The sequence below is a fragment of the Geotrypetes seraphini genome, chromosome 11, assembly GCF_902459505.1.
Source record: "Geotrypetes seraphini chromosome 11, aGeoSer1.1, whole genome shotgun sequence".
In the NCBI taxonomy this organism is placed as follows: domain Eukaryota; kingdom Metazoa; phylum Chordata; class Amphibia; order Gymnophiona; family Dermophiidae; genus Geotrypetes; species Geotrypetes seraphini.
In genome coordinates this window covers 136882933-136898479 of record NC_047094.1, presented here as the reverse complement: position 1 = coordinate 136898479, position 15547 = coordinate 136882933, and the positions used below count along the sequence as shown (strand labels likewise).

General features: G+C 43.5%; 1 protein-coding gene across 1 annotated transcript; it reads left to right on the top strand.

Moving 5' to 3' along the window:
* The first annotated feature begins 6930 nt into the window (after positions 1-6930).
* LOC117368892 (beta-2 adrenergic receptor-like) lies at positions 6931-7884 on the top strand. Its single transcript, XM_033962631.1, has one exon. It carries the CDS (start codon positions 6931-6933, stop codon positions 7882-7884), a length of 954 nt encoding a protein of 317 aa, XP_033818522.1.
* Positions 7885-15547: the final 7663 nt, after the last annotated feature.

Sequence of the window (15547 nt, the reverse complement as noted above, 5' to 3'; positions counted from 1 at the left end):
CAGAGATACACTTCTGAAATGTCACATGGTTAAAGCAAGCACATAATTTTCTTTCAGGCTGAGACATAATAGCAGCCTGCAAGGGTTTTCTGATATGATGAGGATGAATCACAGGTTCTCACACTTTAATTATAGATCTCCAAGTTACTACTCCAGACCTGATTGCTTTTGTTCCAAAGTTTTATTTCTTGCTTGCTGCTGGTGTCTCAGTTGCAGGGGACCATCTGAGCCTGTCAGAGGAGAGTCGGGTCGACAATCAAATCTGACTGTGACAATTCCCATGTGTGAGGTAAAAATGGCTTGTACACCTCCCCCCCCTCCGCTCCAGAATCATAGTATGCTTAATGCTTTGCATATTCAACTTGTAAAACTAAAAATACAAAGAAAGGACAAAAGGCACAAGGCACTATTTGTATTCTAATATCTCATTCGCCTTTTCCACTGGTTCTCAGGGGCAGTGTTTCCGAAGGCATTGTAGAGCCTCCCACACATTAATCTAGCAACAGAAAATATTTCTTTACAGTTTTCTTCATTCCTGTCTAGAAAATGTCATAACCCTTGGCATTGTTATGGCAGAAACTTCTTGACTGAAAAGTAATGCTGCCACTTCACATAACTTTCGTAAGTACCGCCCTGAATCCATTATGATGCCCAGCCTGGCTTTCTTCACTGAAGAGGGGAAGATCTGGGATAGATTCATGACCAAGAGTCTTAATTTCCTGGCAAGAACATAAGAATTGGCATCCTGAATCAGACCAAATGAAAGTCCATTAAGCCCAGTACCTTACATAGAAACATAGAAACATAGAAATAGACGGCAGATAAGGGCCACGGCCCATCTAGTCTGCCCACCCCAATGACCCTCCCCTACCTATCTCTTTGAATAGATCCCACATGTCTATCCCATTTGGCCTTAAAATCAGGCATGCTGCTGGCCTCAATGACCTGAAGTGGAAGACTATTCCAGCGATCAACCACCCTTTCAGTGAAAAAGAATTTCCTCGTGTCACCGTGCAGTTTCCGCCCCTGAGTTTCCACAGATGCCCCCTTGTTGCTGTGGGACCCTTGAAAAAGAAGATATCTTCTTCCACCTCGATACGGCCCGTGAGATACTTGAACGTCTCGATCGTGTCTCCCCTCTCTCTGCGTTCCTCGAGTGAGTAGAGCTGTAACTTCTTTAGACGCTCCTCGTATGGGAGATCCTTGAGTCCCGAGACCATCCGGGTGGCCATTCTCTGGACCGACTCTAGTCTCAGCACATCCTTACGGTAATGCGGCCTCCAGAATTGCACACAGTATTCCAGGTGTGGTCTCACCATGGATCTATACAATGGCATAATGACTTCAGGTTTACGGCTGACGAAACTCCTGCGTATGCAACCTATGATTTGCCTTGCTTTGGAGGAAGCTTGCTCAACTTGATTGGCAGTCTTCATGTCCTCCCTGACGATCACCCCTAAGTCTCATTCTGCTTCAGTTCTTGTTAGGATCTCGCCATTAAGGATGTAAGTTTTGCATGGATTTTGGCTGCCCAGGTGCATGACTTTGCATTTTTTGGCATTGAAGCTGAGTTGCCAGGACCTAGACCAGTGTTCCAGTAGAAGTAGGTCGTGCATCATGTTGTCGGGTATTGAATTTTTGTCTGTTGTGCTTTTGCCCACTACATTGCTTAGTTTGGCGTCATCGGCGAATAATGTTATTTTACCTCGGAGCCCTTCTGCCAAGTCTCTTATATAGATGTTGAACAGGATCGGGCCCAGGACGGAGCCCTGTGGCACTCCACTGATCACCTCCGTCGTTTCGGAGGGGATGCCATTCACCACTACCCTCTGAAGCCTACCTCCAAGCCAGTTCCCAATCCATTTCGTCAATGTGTCGCCCAATCCTATAGAACTCATCTTGCTCAGCAATCTGTGGTGTGGTACGCTATCGAATGCTTTGCTGAAGTCCAGGTAAACAATGTCCAGGGACTCCCCAGCATCCAGCTTCCTCGTCACCCAGTCAAAGAAGCTGATCAGGTTGGATTGGCAGGATCTCCCCTTAGTAAATCCATGTTGACGGGGATCCCGTAGACTCTCCTTGTTCATGATCGTATCCAATTGGCGTTTGATTAGAGTTTCCACTAGTTTGCTCACTATTGATGTGAGACTCACTGGTTTATAGTTTGCTGTCTCCATCTTGGAGCCTTTCTTGTGAAGTGGAATGACGTTAGCCGTCTTCCAGTCCAACGGGACGTTACCTGTACTAAGGGAGAGATTGAAGAGCGTGGATAGCGGTTCCAACAGTGGCCAACCCAGGTCAGAAGAACCTGGCAGAAACCCAAAGAGTAGCAACATTCCAGAGCTGAAATTGTGATGTCATAATGCCTCATTCCACCAATACCTTAAGAGCCAACCTCATCAGTGATTTCACAATGGCTTGATTGTCCTGTACTTGGCTCATATAAGAATATAAGATTTACTGAACTGGGACAGACTGAAGGTCCATCAAGCCCAGTATCATGTTTCCAACAGTAGCCAACCTAGGTCCAGAGTACCTAGCTAGATCTCAAGTAGTAAAACATATTTTATGCTGCTTATCCTAGGAATAAGCAGAGGTTTTCCCCAAATCATCTCAATAATTATGGACTTCTCTTTTAGGAAATTACCCAAACCTTACTAAACTAACTGCTTTTATCACATTCTCCGGTAATGAATGCCAGAGTTTAATTACATGTTGAATGAAGAAATATATGGTTAAATGCAATCTTCGTGCTTAATCAAATAAGGTAAACCAAATAAAAATAGAACTTGAATTACAGGATATAACAGCGGGATCTGGAAAGACCCTGCTATATATAGACCCTGCCTATATATATATAGACCCTGCCTATATATAACAAAACCCCCACTTCCTTAACCCACCCTCTTAACTCCCAAAAAACACTATGGAGTCTTCTGGTTGGTACAATCAGCCGCAGCTCAGTTTATTAACCATAAACAAAACATATCTTAACTTCGTTAACATAATTAACATTGTATAAAGAGCTCCTCCCGAGCTACCCAATGAATTAGTTTTCTTCCCTCGACCCCGCCACCACAGCAAGAGTCAGAGGGATGGGATGTCCCTCATGCCCCATTTTCCGGGTCACCTGACCCACCAGGCACGGCTTCTCACTGTCCCAACGCTCATCACCTGATGAGCCTCATGACCCAGTAGCTCGGAAATCCGCCTCCCCCGAGCTAACAACAGCTACCCCCAACAAAGGGCGGGTGGGTGGGAAAAGCCGCCCTGGAGGACCTCAGAAGGAGTCGAGTCCTGGCTTTAAAACCTCGCCCCCCGCGCCACTCATCCAATAGCTTTAAATTTACTACTTTGACAAGCTCTCCGCCCAATCCCCTGTCTACTCCCTTCTGCCCTCCCCCTACCTACTTTAATTCCTACCTACCCAGCCGATGGGCATCACGAGGGCTCTACCAGCCCCGTGTTACATTACGCCCATCGACACTGGGGTCTCGGGCTCCCATGTTCTGTAGTGGCTAATGGCTATTAGAATTGGTAGAACCACCCTCAGTTGATTGATTGATTTCGGAATGACAGAAAGCAATCAATTTACTGGGATGATTTCACCTCAGCAAAGAATGAGTTAAACTGTGAAATGCCACATGGTTCAATTTTGACTCTAATGCCGTTTAATCTTCTTAGCCCCTTTTGCAGAAATAGGTTTGTCATTGAAAGCTATAAATATGCATTTGGATTCCAAAGACTTGACTCAAGCACTCAAGTCACTGACATTTAAAGAACTTCTAACTTTATTAATTTTAAACATTTCACTATTACATTAAGCTCCAAGCTTGAAACACAAAGGATACACTTTGCCCCCAAAAACCATTCATTAAAGAAGCAACCCCCCCAACATATTAAAGAGAAGAACCCAAAACAAAACTAGTAACTCCAATATTACAAGAAAAGAGAGGGGGCCCTAGGGAAAAAGGGGGTGAGGGTGACTCCCACCATATAAAAACTATACAGACAGGGAAATTCTACCAAATGGAAATCAGTGACACATTAATACATTGGTGGGTCTTTATTCATTCCTAGTGGTGAGAATGTAACCTAAGCGGTGCTTTTGTTCCAGAAAATTCCTTAAATGGTCAGGACTGAGAAAAACAAGTATTTGCCTCAGTTTTAACTACACAGTTATGCAGAAATTGAAGAAAAAAAAATATCCCTCCCAAAATCACTAGTTCAGACCTCATAGCCATAAAAAGCTGGAGAGGTCAAGGAATAACATATTGACCAAGAAAACTCTTATCCTTAAAGCAAAAATACATACACTGGACTCCATTTCGATCAGGTTCCAAGGCAAAAGGAACCCTAAGAGATCAAAGCTACCAGCCTTCAAACCCCTCCTCACTTCCAGTTATCCTAATATTTATTTCCAACAGTTACATAAGTACCTGGCAAGTTCCCCCCAAAAGTACAACATATTTTATGCTATATTCCAGCCTTGAACCTGCTTCAGAAAAAGAACTTCCAGAGCCCTTTTCTTAGGTATTTATAGGTTATCTGTGTTTTATTCATGTGTCCTAAGCTTTATACATGACCCACTGGGCTGTATCTGACTAATGTTAATAACTCCAATGACCTCATGCTCAAGGAGATGCTTCACTAAGGGAAATCTAGACCTCCTTACAACATTATGAAACCCACAAGTGAGTCCCCAGTTCAGTGTCTGTTGGATTCTGTATAGGTCACCCAAAGCTGGGCATGCTGATCTGGATATGGATCTGTATGTAACTAAGGGGAAAGGGAATGGGAATTTTTGTGGTTTTATATATAGAGAGATATATTTTATTTATTTATTTATTTTGAACCTGTGTAATAGGGGATTAGGTGACTTGCCAAGGGTCACAAGGAGCAGTGCTGAGATTTGACCCTACAACCTCACGGTGTTGAGGCTGCAGCTCTACCACTAGGCTATTTAATAATTGTTGTTAATGAGCAATTAATTGGCAGTAATTAGAAGTTAATGTGCATCTCCCTTTTGCCCTATCCCAACTCTAAACAGGTATAGCCATGGGAGGGGCAAGGGTGAATCAGAGATGTTCCCAAAAATTAGGTGCAAATGTTATAGAATCCTGCATTTTCATACCCACTGCCATCAGTGAGATGTGAGTATTTATGCCAGCCTTTGGCCCCTTGGGAGGGACCTTAGGTGACTGACCCAATCAGGGCCTTTGGCCCCTCCCCATGCATCACATCATACACAAAGAGGGGAAGGCCTGTCATTTAGGTCTGGCAATGGCCTCCTGCTTCCAAATCTCCTGTTTCCAACCTTTTAAAAAAGGTATGGGGAGAATGGGGGAGTTATCCGGTGGCAGGAGGGAGTGGGCATTCCTCCTGCCATTTTTGGGGGTTGGGGGACAGTGGCTGGGGGGAGGGCCTGGTGCGGGGGGGGGCATCATTGGCGGTGGTGGACTTTTATTTCATTTTTAAAATGGGACAGATATTTTGCATGTGGAACACGTCTGACGAGCGGATAGACTCAAAGGCTCTGCTTCAGTTAAGCTAACCGCAGTGCCGGGGCCTTGTATAGGCTCCGGACTCCCTGACAGGCAGCGGGAGGGTGGCAGAAGATGGAGAGCTCTTCATCGCTGGAGTTAGCTTGGCATTGCCCGGATGGTGGGGCCACCCCCGGCTGACCCAGAAGGCTTCCCTCCAATGTCAGCACTGACATAGGAGGGAAGTCTTCCGGGTCAGCTTCCGTGGATGGGGGGCATGCCACTGGAGGAAAGGGGTGGGAGACCCACACTGCGTACCCCTAGGGGTACGCATACCACGTAGTTGAAAAACAATGGAATAGAGGATGCTAACAAAACTCTGTTATTGGCTCGTGAGCATAACAATCAGGCAACGAAATTCAGGAATGAAATATCTTCTATTCATCTAAAACTCTTTTTTATATCCCTTTTATTTCACCGGATCATGGAAAAACATTCATTGACAGCTCATTCAATGAATTAAAAGTCCCGCTCCTTTATCCTACAAGTTAATCATTGTAGAATGAAAATGTTTGCACGATTCAGTGAATTGCTTATCTGGCCAGCCCGTGTGAGCTTGCTAAACAAGTACGAAGAAGGAGTCATTTCCACTTTTTCCGTTTAGCATCTGAAATCGCTAAGAAATGCTCTTTGTGGCTGTGGTTGGATCGGCACCTCCCAGCTCCAGCGCTCAATGCTCTAATGCAAACGAAGACGATAACGCGAGATCAGCTGGAAACTGAACGTCAATCTTTCTGTTGCAGATTTTAGAGGCTCCGGACTCACACCCTTGAGCTGAAAGTTTGGGAACATGTGAAGAAGCGGTAGCCTGCGGGTTTGAGTTCAATTCGACCCGGTAAGTACTTTGCAGCCCAGGCTCCTCGTGAGAAATGGCCATCGATCATGCACTCTGTTTCATAGCCTAAACATTGCTTTAGGTCAGGGGTGTCAAAGTCCCTCCTTGAGGGCCACAATCCAGTCGGGTTTTCAGGATTCCCCCAATGAATATGCATGAGATCTGTTAGCATACAATGAAAGCAGTGCATGCAAATAGATTTCATGCATATTCATTGTGGAAATCCTGAAAACCCGACTGGATTGCGGCCCTCGAGGAGGGACTTAGGTTATACTTTTAAACAACGCCTGGTTGGTTGCATTCTTCTCTTCTTTTACCGAGTCATAACTGCCTGCTTTGCCTTCTAGTCACTGTTCTATTCTTACCTACAATTTATTTGGTCTTTAAGATGCAATTTGGGGATTAGGAGAATGGACGTACGGATGGATTAACTGCTCGAAGAATTGGGATATTCCGCTTGTCCACCGTCCTTCAATGTTTGGGAACACCTCTTCCTTCAACTGCAGCATCTACACCCAAGTATTACTCGAAGAAATCCTGAAGGTATCGGTCATGGCCCTGTTGGTTGTTGCCATTACCCTGGGGAACACGGTGAGCCTTCTAGTATTCCTCCGGTCCAAACAGTTTAAGACTTGTCAAGGTTATCTGAAGACCTCGTTGGCCCTCGCCGACCTGGCTGTTGGACTGCTGGTGATCCCTTATTCCGTCTACAAGGAGGTGAACAGACTTGCGTACGGGGTGGAGAGGCAGGACGGGCACGGCTCGCTGCCCTGCTTTCTCGTGGGTCCTCTCTACGCCTGGTGCACGTTCATCTCCCTTACGACCATCTTTCTGCTCTCGGTGGAGAGAAGCGTGGCGGTGTTCAAACCGCTTCACAAGAGGGTGGTCATCACGAAGAGAAGGACGGTGCACTTAATAGTCTTCTCGTGGATCCTGAGCTTGGCTTTAGCGGTTGTCCCTATGTTCTCCAGCGAGCAGATCAGCCTTGAGTACAGCTGTTGCAGCAAGATGTGCAACTATGTCCTCAACCCTGGGAACGAAAGCGACTGGAACGTCATGCTCCTCTTCCCGACTTTTGACTTCTCCCTCTTAGGCGGCACCTTCGCCATTAATTTCGTCACCTTTGCAGCCATTCGGCAGAACTGCAAAGTCAGGAAACAGATGAGCCTGGACGTCCAGAAGCTGTCCTTCTCGGAGATCGCGGCAGCCAAGACCATCGGCATCGTCACCTTCGCCTTCTCGGCTTCCTTCGGCCCCATCGCCGTGTTCGTGGTGGGAAACGTCCTTGGCTACGAGTGGTGCCACTTTTCCTTCTATGCGTTTTGGATCTTGACCTGCAACAGCTGCTGGAACGTGGTGATCTACAGCGTCCGCGATCAGAAGTTCAGGCTGGGCGTCCGGGAGCTGTTCACCGCCGAGGTGCTGAAATCGCCCAGCCAAAGAGCCGCCCGCACCGCTAAGACGGTGGCGGTCCTGAAGGAAATCTTTCGTCCCGAATCTACTTGAAATGCAAGACAATCAAGTCCTTAATATTTAAAATATATGTATATTTCTGTTTATTAATCTTATAATCTTAGGAGAAAGTTGTTTTTTTAAAAGAATAGGTTTATTGAAAGCGGTAGGACGGTATATTGCTTGGCTTTCCTCTTGGGGGGCGGGGGGGGGGGGTCATTATCCTATGTATCTTTGGAAGAAAGTATATTAAATGACAAGCGTGGTCATGATGTAAATATGTATCCTTAAAGAATAAGTAAAACCATGGCATGCTTTTCTTGTACCAAAGGGCAAACGCCATATAAAGAGTTCTTTCAATCATCTCTTCCGCAATCAATCTGTATCAGCAGCCGAACAGCTAGAGTAAATGAGCTTATGCTTCAGAGTTTACATCGCCACATTAAAAAAAACTCAATTTTTAAAAAAATATATCTGTATTCATTTTCATTCTAAAAACAGTGCATACAAAAATTGCATAACAAGTTACCTGAAAAAAACAGCACTTATATCCATCATTAAAATATAACAATAATTTTCACCCCCTCCCCCCTGATTTCAATATATTCAACATACCCTTACAATAGTACTAACAACTCCTAAATAAACCAGTCCCTATACATTATCCTTCTCCCTGAGGTCCATTGACCAATTTTATTGATTCTAATTGAATGTTTTTTTCCCCTTTACTTTTGGTTACATTTTACAAAAGGCCTCAGTCTAATCACTGAAAAATTTGCTGAAAACCTTGTTCGGCTCTGTAGAGTATGGTCATATGGCATTCCTGTTGCAGCTCAGTTCAATTACAAGGTTACTTGTGCCATAACACTCTTGTGTTTGTGTAAAATATAGTGCAAATTCATGAAATAAATAGTGCATTATGAAAAAGAACGAGTGTGTAGTGTCTACCGTTGGGTGAGTACAAAAAGACCCCTCACACAACCACTCTTCAAGAAGAAAAGCGTGTTCGTTTCTTATACTTTGTTAAAATATTCACAACAGAATATTTTCTTAACCTCTAAAAGACGAATACTCACAGGACTTGCTGGGGGGGGGGGGGGTTTCTATGGACTGAAATGCATGATTCAAAATACATAGTGTTTTGTTTTGGTTTTGTAGTTCTAACATATATGCTGAGAGAAATGGTATCGGATTTACAGCATATTTCTAGTATAGTTTTGTAAATTTTCTGATATAGGAAACATTTCCTTCATTGCAGTTTTGTGACCTTGGGAAGTCACTTAATCCTCCTTGCCGTAGGGACAGGAAACTTAATTGCCATATGTAAATGCAACTCTATGCAATCAAAGTCCACGGTCTACAGGCGCTTGCATAATCTCAGAACTGGTAAGAAACACATAGGGCTCCTTTGACATTTTTAGCACACGCAGGATATTACCAGCTCAATGCTGGCGTTAAGGTCTAGCGCGCACGGCAAAGCCCTAGGGCACCTTTGTAAAAGGAGCGCATAGAGACAGAAGTTTTACTTGCAGTTTGACTTTGAAGGAGCCAAATACAGAAGATTCTGCACAATAAAAAGATACAGTTCAATTTGAATGAACATAGTTTCATGTTGATATAAATGGCTGTGATTGCAAGTTTTTATGTTCTAACTGGAAGCTTATTAATGAATCTGTTGGCAATGATTTTATAAATGTGTATTTATTTCAACCACAATTTGGCTTTGTATCATAAAAATTATGTCGTCTAATTCTTTCATTGTTAAAAATCTCTTCACTTTCTTAGTTGAATTTAGTGAATGTTAAATGCTTGTTTTTGGCAGTTGAAAAAAAATAAATAAATGTCTATATTCTCAGACACATAACAGGTATGGAGGATAATTTTGTATAGTTTTTCTATGTGGAAAAATGGATATCTGGGTAAAGTGCTAGGCACAAGAGAAGAGCACATTTTATAAATGAACCCATTAAAAAGATTGTTTATAAGTGTAAGAAATACCACATATGTGTCTAAAACCAGGTTTCACAACTTAAACATGGATGTAGTGCCATTTGCACATTAGGGAGAAATTCTATATATGACACCCCAAAAATATCAGCGTGGAACACCTCCCCCTGCCTTAAAGTTATGAGCCATTTATAGAAAAGCACTTATCACTGGGACTTCCAACTAAATTTAGGGGCAGCCATTTGGCACCCCCTAAAACCTGATGTAAATCCCCTTGCCAATTTTAGGCACAGATTGAGCTTATTCGATAACTGTGTGCATAAAATGACAGAATGTCCATGACCCGCCCATGCTCTTTCCATGGCCATGAATGGAGTAGGTTCAGTGTATAGCCACTAAGATGGTCTCAGGACTTAAGGATCTCCCATATGAAGAACATCTAAGCAGGCTGCAGTTATATTCTCTCGAAGAACATAGAGAAAGGGGTGACATAATAGAGACATTCAAATATCTTACGGGCTGTATTGAGGTGGAGGAAGATATCTTCTTCCTTACGGGGCCAACGGCAACTAGAGGCATCCGCTCAAACTCAAGGGTGGGAGATATCATGGTGACATCAGGAAATATTTCTTCACCGAAAGAGCGGTTGATCGATGGAATGGTCTTCCACATCAGGTAGTTGAGGCCAGTAACGCTCTCGACTTCGAGGGACGATAGGATAAACATGTAGGTTCGCTCCAGGGAAATGCTTAAAAAGAGGGTTCTTGTTGAGGAAGGGTTCTTGGAGTGGGTTCGCTCTGGGAAATTCTTAGAGGGAGGGTTCTTGTTGAGGAAGGTTCTTGGAGTGGGTTCGCTCTGGGAAATTCTTAGAGGGAGGGTTCTTGTTGAGGAAGGGTTCTTGGAGTGGGTTCGCTCTGGGAAATTCTTAGAGGGAGGGTTCTTGTTGAGGAAGGGTTCTTGGAGTGGGTTCGCTCTGGGAAATTCTTAGAGGGAGGGTTCTTGTTGAAGGAGGATTCTTCGAGTGGGCAGACTTGTTGGGCCAACGACCCTTTTCTGCCATCATACTCTATGTTTCGATGCCCCCTTTTTGGTTCCACACACTAGAATTTATATACACCTCTATAGAATGCATACATGTAAAAAGATGCATGCATAAATTCTAATTATGGCCAACTAGCGCTAATAATTGCTTATTAGAGGCCATGTATTGGTGGACATACTTTAAAGTTTCATAAGTGTACATATAGTTTTACTCAGAAAATAAGAATATAAGATTAGCCATACTGGGTCAGACCAAGGGTCCATCTGACCCACTATTCTGCTTCCAACAGTAGCCAATCCAGGTCACAAGTACCTGGCACAATCCCAAATAGTAGCAACATTTTATGCTACCGATCCCAGGGCAAGCAGTGGCTTCCCCCATGTCTGTCTCAATAGCAGGCTATGCACTTTTCCTCCAGGAACTTGTTCAAACTTTTTTTAAACCCAGATACCCTGTTACCACATCCTCTGACAACAAGTTCCAGATCAGCAATTCAATAGTTTACAATTTAGGTCTTAAATAAAATAAGAGCCTCGTTTACTAGTATGCATTAACCAGTTAATGCATGTTAATATGATTTCAAGCACATTAAATAATGGAAGCCATGTTCTGAGTGTGGTCTATTTTCTAATGATGCACTTAACTCAAATTAATGTGCATTAATTCATCTTAACTGGATAACACATGCTACTAAATGTGTCCCTTAGAAAGTTAGGTGGCGGGGAAGTCCGTTAAAAATATTAACCAAGTAAGCTTGGGAACAATGAATGAATCAGCTGAGTAATTTCAAGTGGCCTGGACCAGTCTCTCTCAGGGATAAGATGCTGGACCTTTGGTCTGATCCAACAGAGTCCTTAAGAACATAACACAATCTGTGCAGGGTCAAATCATAGGTCCATCGAGTCTAGCAGGAAGTACCCAGTAGATCCCAAAGAGTAGATCCAGTCCTTGTTGCTCACTTTCAGAGAGCAGAGGCTTTCCCTAAGTCTACCTGAGAAGTTAGAGTGTAGGGACTTTTCTTCCCGGAAATTGGCCAACCCCCTTTGAAATCCAGCTACTCAATGACTTGACTGAGTAACAAACCTAATAGCCCAAATGCACTGGGTGAAAAAGTAACCTCTAGTTTATTCTAGATCTGCTATCAGTTTCATGGCGTGATCCCTAGATCAGCTTCTATTTGAAAGAGTAAATAAAGGAGAAAGGCTTGAATACATTGCCTTTCTATGGTTACAAAGTGGCATACATATTATATAAACTCATACAGATTATCTGTCGTCAGCCTAACTATAATTAGTACAGCTAAACTGGATTATTGTTGTTCCACATATGTAGTGTTGATGTTAGTTGCAATTGTACAGATCATGGCTCACAGAATAGGGGGAGAGAGAAGTGAGAGACCTTCCATTGGCTGCCAGTGGAATAACATTCGATTTAAGCTGTTCGCATGTCTGTTTAATGCCTTGAATGGATTGGAACCCATGTACTGTATCTGTGTAATAAGGAAGAAGTTTATGGGCCTAAATGCCAGCTCTGTACAAGCCTAAATGGAGTGGAATGGGTAAACTAAGTATAAAGACTAGGGAACACTTCATGAAATTACATTGTAGCACATGTAAACCAAATAGAAGAAATATTTTTTCACTTAACATATAGTTAAACTCTAGAACTCTTTGCTGGAGCCAGTGGTAAAAGCATCTAATGGAAATGGGTTTTAAAAAGGGTTGGACAAATATGTATCTGGAGGAAAAGTCCATAAACCATTAAGATAGATCTGGCCTGCAAAAACCCAAAGAAATGGTACAATTTAGGGGCTGAAGAACTTAAGTGCACGACAGAACAGCAGGACTTGGGTGTGATTTTGTATGTGATGAGCTTAAGGTGGCCAAACAGGTTGAAAAGTTGACGGCGAAAGCTAAAAGGATGCTAGGGTGCAAAGGGAGAAGTATGGCCAGTAGGAAAAAGGGAGTTATCGATGCCCCTGTATAAGAGTTTGGTGAAACCTCATTTAGAATATTGTGTACAATTCTGGAGGCCGCACCTTCAAAAAGATATAAAAAGGATGGAGTCGGTCCAGAGGAAGGCTGCTAAAATGGTGTGTGGTCTTCGTCATAAGGCGTATGGGGACAGACTTAAAGATCTCAATATATATACTTTAGAGGAAAGGTGGGAGAGGGGAGATATGATAAATACTTACGTGGCATAAATGCACATGAGTTGAGTCTCTTTCATTTGAAAGGAAGCTCTGGAATGAGAGGGCATATGATGAAGTTAAGAAGTGATAGGCTCAGGAGTAACCAACTTAGAAATCAACTCTATCAACTACCCTTTGCAAACCACCCTAAAACTACTAGGAATGACTATTGACAAAGGCAACCACAAATAAACAAAACAATACAGAAATCTTTCGCAGGAATGAGAAACCTTAGACAAGTCCGAAAATTCTTTGAAAAAACACAATTTCAGCTCCTAGTACAATCTCTAATCCTAAGTACCCTAGACTATTGCAACATCCTCTACCTCCCCTGCCCTGCAATAATGATTAAACAATTACAGACAATTCAGAATACAGCTCTGAGACTCGTCTACTCATTGAAAAAACATGACCACATTACTGAGGCTTCATCAACTCACATTGGCTTCCAATCCAGGAAAGAATACAATTTAAATTCTACTGTATACTATTTAAAACTATAAATGGAGACAGCCCAATCTACCTGAATGACCGCCTCATCCAAACTACCTCTACCAGGCATAGAAAAACACACACCCCATTCACTTACCCCCCAATCAAAGAAGTAAAATGGAAAAAACTATACGACAGCCTACTAGCCACTCAAGCTGCAAAAATAGATAATCAAATCTCCAACCTATTGATAACTACCCCAGACTACAAGATGTTCAGAAAGGAAATAAAAACTATAGTCTTCAAGAAATCCCTTAATAAAGCTTAATACCATGAATACCCCTTCTTACCATCCCCTCCCCAACCCCTGATCCTTCTTATCCCTCTCTTGGAAATGATCTCTGATCTAACTTTGTAACTCTTCTTCCATAACTCTTTTTGTAATCCGCTTTGAACCGAAAGGTAATGGCGGAATAGAAATCTGTAATGTAATGTAATGTAATCTAAGGAAATACTTTTTTTACAGAAAGTGTGGTAGATGCATGGAACAGTCTCCTGGAAGATGTGGTGGAGACAGAGACTGTTTGAATTCAAGAAGGCTTGGGATAGGCACATGGGATCTCTTAGACTAGAGAGGAAGAGATAACTGTTTCTGTGGATGGGCAGACTGGATGAGCCATTTGGCCTTTGCCATCATGTTTCTATGAAAGCCACTGTTAGCCATGATATGTAGCATGGCATTTTACTATTTTTTTTTAATTCTGCCAGGTATTTGTGAACTAGACTGACCACTGCTAGAAACATGATACTGGGCTAGGTGGACCCTTAATCCCAGGTTAGAGAGAACCTGGAGGAGAACATTTTTGATAGAATAAATTGTCAGAGAAAATCTGAGGCCCTGTGGGGAATGTTTAGAGTTAAAACTTGGCAATTGAAACAAGCAGTGCTATTTCTGCCTCTGTAAATAACGTAACCTTTAAACTAAAAAGCAAAAACGAAAAAAAACCCAGGCACCTGCACTGTTCAAGGAAGATCACATGGAGTCGACATAACTTCACTGTGTCGTGTTTTAATGTACCTAATGCAAGGGAAAGAAATGCTCATTTGTCCTCTTCCCATTAAAAATGTTAGCTTTTCAGTTGCTATTGAAAATTATTGCAGTTGAGGGGCCCCGACCCCCAGGAGCAGCTACTTTTGGTCCTATATCTCACAGAAAAGGTCTGGGACGATTCAGCGGGACTGATTCAGAACAACCGCTTCACTGTGGCTGTTTCATTGTTGAGTCAGCCACGATGAACTGTCCACAGCAGCACTTGACCTGTTGTGGGGTGACTATGGCCCCCAAATCCCCCAAAGTAGGAGCACCCCCTGCATCCCCCCGAGTACCTGGCCTCTTGTGGTAGGGTTATGCTCGCCCCCAAAGTAGAAGTGCCCCAATAGCCCCCCCAAATAAGAGCGACCTCCCCCCAACTTCTCACCCTCTAAGGTAGAAGCACCCCCCCCCCCGCCTGCATACCTCTTGAAAAGTTCACTGGCGCAAGCAGCATCTTCGACCACTGCTTGCGCCAGCCTCATTTCCCCTCATGACCTCACGTCCCGGTCCCACGACTAGGAAGAGAAGCCGGAAGGGAGCCAAGGCCAGCTGAGCAGGAGATGGAAGATGCACCAGCAAACCTTTCAAGCAGTATGCAGTGGAATGGAATTCTGGGAATGTGGAGGGACGGCATGAGGGAGAGCTTGGCTGAGTAGAACACAATGTTGGCTATGTCATTCTTGATAGGGGAAGCGCTTGAGGAAGGAGTTGAGTGGTTGGAAACTATTCTGAGTTGTGAAAAAAGAAGAGATCTTCAACAACAGAAGATACCCTGATCCCTGTGGGAAGGTCACTCATCTGTTCATAGACCTGTAGTGGGACTATTCCTTGGGGGGGGGGGGGGCGGGTTGCCAATTCTTTTCCCAGTACAAACTAGGGTATACGGAATGTAGGCCAAATTTTGGTAGGCGCAGGAGCTCCTCCTACCCCCCTCCTGCCATATCTCCATTGGGGCTTGCTCTTGATGAACATCAACAGGGCGGAAGAGCCCTTGCATGCTGATGAGCCCTGT

Excerpts from the sequence above, each read along its gene's own strand:
- LOC117368892 (XM_033962631.1), top strand. The coding sequence starts at position 6,931 with ATGGCCCTGTTGGTTGTTGCCATTACCCTGGGGAACACGGTGAGCCTT.